Below are 6,784 nucleotides of genomic sequence, written 5' to 3' on the forward strand. Positions count from 1 at the left end.
GTGTGTGTGTGTGTGTGTGTGTGTGTGTGTGTGTGTGTGTGTGTGTGTGTGTGTGTGACATAGCATGGGCTTTGAAAAACAGCAGGCCGGCCCAGGCTGCTACACGGTTTGAAGACACGATGAAAGATCCAGGGCAGCAGACCATGTGGCGCTGCAGCGTGCAACTTCTCAAGTTTGTTGCGTCTCCTAAAACCCTCGTGCGCCTCATGAGTTTCACTGCTGACCGCAGGGGCGCACTCCGCGTGCACCTCCCACTCACCTCCGCTGACATGAAGCAGTTGCGCAGCGCGGCGCTGCACCCTCTCCGCCGTCGCTCGCTGCTGCCGGGCGCCAGCTGCGCCGCGAGCGCCTGCAGCAGCCCGCGGCCGGGCTCAAGCAAAATCTCCCGCCCCTTTTTCAGCCGCGTCACGTTCGTAATGACCGCCCCCAAATGCTGGCAAGGGTCCGCATCCGCCGCCGCAGACGCGAGGCTGCCTGGTTGGGCCGCTGCCGCCGCTGACGGGGAGGCCGCGCCGCCCGCGCCCCCGCTGCTGCTGGTGCCGTTGGCGCTGCTGGGGCCCGGCACTGGCGCGTCGAGGGTGACCGCGCTGGTGATGAAGATCTTCAGCAGCAGCGCCCTGCGATGGCACCGGCGCACGCGGCAAGCATTCCGAGCATGAGTCACAGACTGACGGGATCCGCGGCCCCCGACTGCATCAAACGTGGTGCAGCACGGCGCCTTTAAATCCCCCTCGAAGCACTCCGCCCTAGTGCTTTTGGCTGCACGCAGACACACAGGCTGCTTTGGGGGCAGACAAACCGTTCACACACTATTGAGCCATCAATGGCGGATCCTCACATGTTCAGTCCCTCCATGCCGCCGCTGCCCAGCTGCAGCAGCTCCTCGCACGCCGCCTCCTCCACTGTCAAGTTGGCCAGCAGCATGGTCTGCGCATGGCATGGAGTGGAGATGCGAGAGGGCGCTTTTGAGACTCGGGTGCGACATACGCAGTGCGGGCGCAGCGTGCACGGTTCGTGACCGTGTCCAGCAGAAGGTGTGTCTGACAGTCACTGCGCAAAGGTACCACCGCAGTAGGTGTGGAGTGCTGGCACTGCAGTGTTAAAATACGCGGCGGCACCAGGCGACGAGTGCGTGCATACCCACCAAGAGGTGCAGGTGGGGGCAGCTCTTTTCCCGGATGGCCTCCAGCACGCGCGACACGGCGCGCAGCTTCACCATGGCGCCGCGCGCGTCGTCGTCCTGGGCCAGGTTTACTAGGGCAGCCAGCGCCTTTTTTATGAAGCGGGCATGCAGAGCAGGAGCGGTGCAAAGGGTGCGGTGCGGGTTGATACAAGGAAGGCATGGGGACGGAGCAGCCGCTGGATCCGCCAGCGCTGCTGCCAACTCGCCTTTCACTGCCGCCGCAACCGTCGCGAGCACCACCGTCGCACTTTGCAGCGGCAGCGGCAGCGGCAGCAGCAGCAGCGGCAGCAGCAGCAGGGGCAGCGGCAGCGGGCAGACCTGCTGGGACAGGGCCCTGTCCGGGACGAGGCGGAACAGGCGCGTGACCAGGGGCTCTGCTGCGGGCTTCAGGCGGTTGATGCCCTCTTGTGTGGCCGTCAGACCCGCCACAATGTCAAGGGCCATCTTCTGGACCTGAGCGGTTGACGCACGTTGCCAGGCGAGGGAGGGCGCTTGCCTCTCACGCTGGCAGGCAACAGGGCCACAGTAGCAGCGCACGCGAGCGGCGGCCCACCCGACAGGCGGTGGCCCACGGCCAACGAAGGCGCTGCGCCTTTCTTGCTGCGGCATGGTTCACAGCAACATATTTCATTATTTTGCGACCCATGCGGTGGCAAACGGCGCGCCGCAAGCTGACAGGTGTGTGGAGGCTTGTGATCCTCAAGCATCGCGCCCAGGCGTACGCAGGCATACGAGTGCCATAAGAACTCACGTCATTGCGTGTTGAGTCGCCCAGAAAACCTATCAGATCAAGGAGTTCTGTGTCGGCCATGGTCATCGCGCGTACGGCTGGAGGACTGATGGCATTGATGTGACCAGGCTGCTAAATAGGCGTCGACATTCGCACTACCATTCGGTTGAGGCGTCACTTGTTGTCACCCTGTTGACTGGTCAGCCGTCTTCGATTCACTATCAGGGTGGAAGCACATTTATACGCCATCAAGCTCCTTGCAGCTGATTGTAGAGGTGACTTCAAGGGTCTCTTGTAAGTGAGCAACACAGGTAAGTGGTGCTTAACCGCACCAGGGGCGCACTCACACAACGACGACCACGTAATTGTGATGCGATTGCAGCTGGTCAGCAGTACATGAGGGGATACACAAGTTGGCATTTGATTGCAAGTGATGTGCGAAGTTGAAGTTTATGGCAGGGGCGGCACGTGGCCTTTGCTTCTGTCGGAGGGAGTGCAGGTTCTGCTGAAGCAGAAGCAGAGGCAAAGAAAGCACTTACTGCGACAGCAGCGGCAGCAACAGCAGCAGCAGCAGCAGCAGCAGCAGCAGCAGCGGCGAAAGCGGCAGCAGCAGCAGCAGTAGCGGCGGCAGCGGCGGTGAACCGGCCCTCCTGCAGCACCAGGCGCTCACTGAGGGCTGCAACTTTTCGCTGTCGCTAAGGCTGACAAGGACCCACGCACATCAATGTGATGCCCCAAATCGCGGCAAAGCTGGGAAGGGGTGTGGGTCCAAGCCCCGCAGGCACTGCACCACGGCATTCACCAGTCGCTCCTCGTCATGAAGGCTTGCCGAGCGCGGCAGGCATGAGCGGACCGACAGCGAGGGCGTCATGGGGGCTGCGTACAGTACCTCTATTAAACTCAAGCCTCCCCACATCAACTTCACATGGCAACCCAGCTTGCGCGCCGTCCTGTCCAGCGACGTGCGGTGGAGAGCGGCCTGGACCTGATTACGGACCAGCCTGGCGGGGCATCAACAATGCTGCGCCGAAAGTTCCGGAGTGGTGTCAATGCCGTTCATTGGGCTCGCCGCGGGAACATGGGTGCTTGCCATCCTTGATTCCACGAAAGGAATCCCGATCCATCTGATGCTCTACAGCACCGTGGCATCACCGCCCATGCTGCCTTTTGCGCTGTTCGTACAAGACCCGGATGCCGTGTAAGTGTGTTGCCTGCCCAGCTGGGCAGGGGCCCTGTCCACCTGTGCGCCCTTTCTGTAGCTCAATCCTCTGCAATCTGGCTTTTGTGTCCCAGATCTAAACTCACCAACCTCATGGGACTCGCTTGTTGCTGCAGAACTTCGGCCAAACGCCACAGTTACCTGCGCACTGCATGTAAATGCCCCGCTCTTGCTGTGACTGTATAATCGAGCCTTCATCTTGGCCATTGTCAGCTTCGATCAATCAAAGTCAACAGTGTCTAGGCAGGCCGCTGGGTGATCCTACAGGCTACCATGACTGGGGCCTGCATGTTGATGGTTTATTACGGTCAGGCAAGAACGGCCCTGGCGGGCCGTGGGGCAGGAGTTCAGAGGTATAGGGCATGAGTGACGGGGCGAGCACAAGCCATGCATGGGCCGAGCACAAGAGGGCAGGTCGAACTGCGCTTTCCGATGCCAATCAACTTTGATGCATGTCCATGCCGTTCATCCAAACAGGTTGCCCCTGCTGCCCAAGTTGCCCGTCACATGGGCACATGACTTGCTATCGCGTTGGGGGTGGCGAGAGTTCAGGGGCAGGTGGAGGGGGCATGCGGCACTTGCCGCAGTGGTACTGTGTGCATACAGCTGGCAGAAAATATCACCTTGTCGCATCAAACATCATACGGGGCACCACCGTGCAACATATCCAGAGCATTGATCTCGGGCCATTTGGGATTTCACTTGCCCCCACGCGCTCGCATAAGATCTCGTGGAGTGTTGCTTTCCATATCTTGAGCCTGACATAGTTTTGGGCACTTCTGGAAGCATGGCGCGCAAGAAGGTTGGTTCCCGTAGGCATCGCGCGGCTCCAATGCAGCAGCAACTGGACTTTAGAAATCGCTATGGACCAACAGCAGCTACACATATCGTGCACGGACCTTGCGGCCGAGGCGATCCCGGCATGGCGCCAGTGGCGCGATGTGCGCCCGTGTGGCGCAAGTGTGTGCATCCGCAGCAGTCAAATGCGCCCCGTCGCCTCCCCTTGTGCAGGTGCGCGAGTACACTGGCAAGCGCCTCCTGCGCGAGGCCATGAAGCGGATTGCCGGCGTGGAGCTGCCGATAAATGTGGCGCAGGTGAGCCTGCTGGATGTTGGCGGGGCGATCCAGGGTTCAGCATGACGGCTGCGCGGCATGAGAGCTACGCCGGCGTTTGAAACACTCTAGCGTAAGGTTCAGGGTTCGTGCAGCACCCCATGGTTCATGGTGGCCGCGCATGGCAATCCGCTGTGGGGTGATACCGCCCCTGCGTGGCGGCGGTACATGCGTCAGCACCACCTCGAAGCACCCCATGCGGAGCACGCCCAGCCGATCCAGGCCGCTACTTGCACGATGTCCTGTCATGCATGCGCTTGCATGGAGCACCACCCCTTCAGGCGCTCTGCTGGACCCTCAATTCCCCAATTGCGCTGACGCGTGCTGGCACCTCCCAACCACGCAACCACCCACGTCACCAGGTGACCCAAGCCACTAATTACTCAGACCTCCTGGCGGAGCACCCCTGGCTCAACCAGGTTTGCGTTTGGTATGGCCGCCGCTGACAATCTGGGGCAGCGGACGGGCGCTGCGTTTGTGGCGGTCTGGCCATTCGACGCCCTGTAAAGCCCCCTTATGAAGCCTGCCTCTTCACCTGGCCCGCCGCATGCATCGCCACATTCTGAGGCATTACTCCATTCAGAGGCCCGCACATGGCCATGTCCATGATGCCCTGTGCCAAGATATCCTCCAGAAATCATGCAACCCCTGGACCAACCCAGGTGAAGCTGGTTGTGAAGCCGGACATGCTGTTTGGCCAGCGCGGCAAGAACGACCTGGTGGGCCTCAACCTCACATTTAGCGAGGCGGAGGCCTTCATCAGGGCGCGCATGAACAAGGAGGTGGGTGGGGGGTGGCGTGTCACTTGTCATCAATGCATGTAGGATGTGTGATGTGCGATGTCTGTCGTGTGGCGCGCGAGGAGGCGTCCTGGGAGCGCATTCAGCTGATTGGTGGATGCTTGTGTGTGTCGAGTATCTTTGCGGACGGTTGAGGTTCTAATGCATGTTTTGAGGCGCATGGTTATTCGTGATGATGCGGCTGCGGCGCCGGCTCCACCACCCCTCATCTGCACGCCTGCCCACCAACCAACCCGCGCCCTCCTCGCATGCTGCCCCGCGGCTGCCCCACGCCGCCGTCGTGCCGACTGTCCCCCCCTCCGCAGGTGCTGATCAACGGCCTGTCTGGCCCCGTGACGACGTTTGTGGTGGAGCCCTTTGTGCCGCACGAGGACGAGTACTACCTGAGCATCCAGTCGGGGCGGTGAGGCTCGTGCCTTGGCTGCCGTGTGTCGCTGGCGGTGGGAGCAGCCGCCACATGGGGCGGTGGCGTGCTGCAAGGCTTCCAAGCTGTATCAAGGGGGGAGCGTTTCAACCTGTTGCAGTCTGCCGAGGACGGGCGGCGCCTAGGCGTGTCTGCTGTCCCCTGCAGTTGCCGCAAGGCAAGAGCACATGAGCCAGCAGTGCTCAGCAGCAGCAGCGGCAGCAGCAGCGGCAGCAGTACACCATCACCCTTGGCGCCATGTGAAAGCGTAATTCACAGCGGCCATGACACTTCAGTTTCAATCTGCCCGCCCAGAAACAACATCTTTGACTGCCTTTGACCGCCTTTGACCACCTTTGACCGCCAGGCTGGGCTGCGACATCAGCTTCTCCACCGCGGGTGGCGTGGAGATTGAGGAGAACTGGGACAAGGTGAAGACAGTCACGCTGCCCACGGGGACGCCTGCGTCAGGTGAGGGCGGGGGCGCGGGGCGGCGCGGCGCAAGCGCCGCTGGCTTCGCTGCATTGTTTCTTGGCTGGTCAACCCCTGAGGGCGTGCTTCAAGGCTGGGTCGTGCTGTTGTCTGGTTGACGGGGCGCAGGCAACCTTTAGGGGGCTGCACAGTCCACAAGCAACTGATTCACCTGGTAGATGGGCAGGGTGCGCCACGGGCTGCCCGGCTGGCCATGGCTGCCTCATCTGCAGTACGTAGGGTTGGCAGTGAGAACCCCATCTGGTCACCTCCCGGGTCTTGCCCGCCCCCTGCCGCACGCCGCCAGGGGACGCCCTGGCTCCGCTGGTGGCGCCGCTGCCGTTGGAGCTGCGGCCCAAGCTGGAGGCGTTCCTGCGCAACTGCTTCGAGGTGGGGCGACTCACATGGCCGAGGGGGGGAGGGCGCGGGGCGAGGTGTGGGTGAGGCCAGGACTCTTGAGGGAGGCAGAGGTTGACATGCGGGGCCGCTGTATCGCGTCTACACATCACAGCTGGGGGTTTGATTCTGTCTGATTCTGTCTTCGATGTTTGAATCCGGATCCCTCGCAGGGTTCACTGGATTTCGCTCCCTCTCCTCTCCTCCCATGCACACGACCGCCCCTTGACACCCGGCCAGGTGTTCGACGACCTAGACGCCACCCTGCTGGAGATGAACCCCTTCACACTCGACCCAAAGACAGGTGGCCGGCGCCGGGGCCCGGGGTGTGCCCGTTGTCAGAACTCCCATCTGCACCACAAGGCAGCACCGCAACCGCTCATGTGACCACTTCTTCATCTGCCAACCGACCCAAGAAACGTGCCCCAAGCTCACCAGGGCATCCTTCAAGCACCCCCCACCCCCCCCC

General features: G+C 61.8%; 2 protein-coding genes across 2 annotated transcripts in view; one reads left to right on the plus strand and one right to left on the minus strand.

The window, feature by feature from the left end:
• Window positions 1–1,627, minus strand: part of MNEG_4256 (hypothetical protein) — a gene marked incomplete at both ends in the record, with an annotated part of 2,973 nt that extends 1,346 nt beyond the window's left edge. The window contains 3 exons of the mRNA XM_014047268.1: window positions 260–617; window positions 839–927; window positions 1,145–1,627. Coding sequence (XP_013902722.1) covers window positions 260–617; window positions 839–927; window positions 1,145–1,627 — 930 coding nt within the window. The remainder of the gene's footprint in view (window positions 1–259; window positions 618–838; window positions 928–1,144) is intronic.
• Window positions 1,628–3,919: 2,292 nt separating this feature from the next.
• On the plus strand, window positions 3,920–6,702 carry MNEG_4257 (ATP citrate (pro-S)-lyase; the record flags this gene model as incomplete). The annotated part of the gene is made up of 9 exons (XM_014047269.1): window positions 3,920–3,934; window positions 4,144–4,227; window positions 4,608–4,664; window positions 4,908–5,027; window positions 5,351–5,448; window positions 5,649–5,708; window positions 5,816–5,919; window positions 6,227–6,309; window positions 6,556–6,702. 9 exons carry the CDS (start codon window positions 3,920–3,922, stop codon window positions 6,700–6,702), a joined length of 768 nt encoding a protein of 255 aa, XP_013902723.1.
• Window positions 6,703–6,784: the final 82 nt, after the last annotated feature.

This window comes from Monoraphidium neglectum (assembly GCF_000611645.1).
Source record: "Monoraphidium neglectum strain SAG 48.87 unplaced genomic scaffold scaffold00581, whole genome shotgun sequence".
Classification (NCBI taxonomy): Eukaryota; Viridiplantae; Chlorophyta; class Chlorophyceae; order Sphaeropleales; family Selenastraceae; genus Monoraphidium; species Monoraphidium neglectum.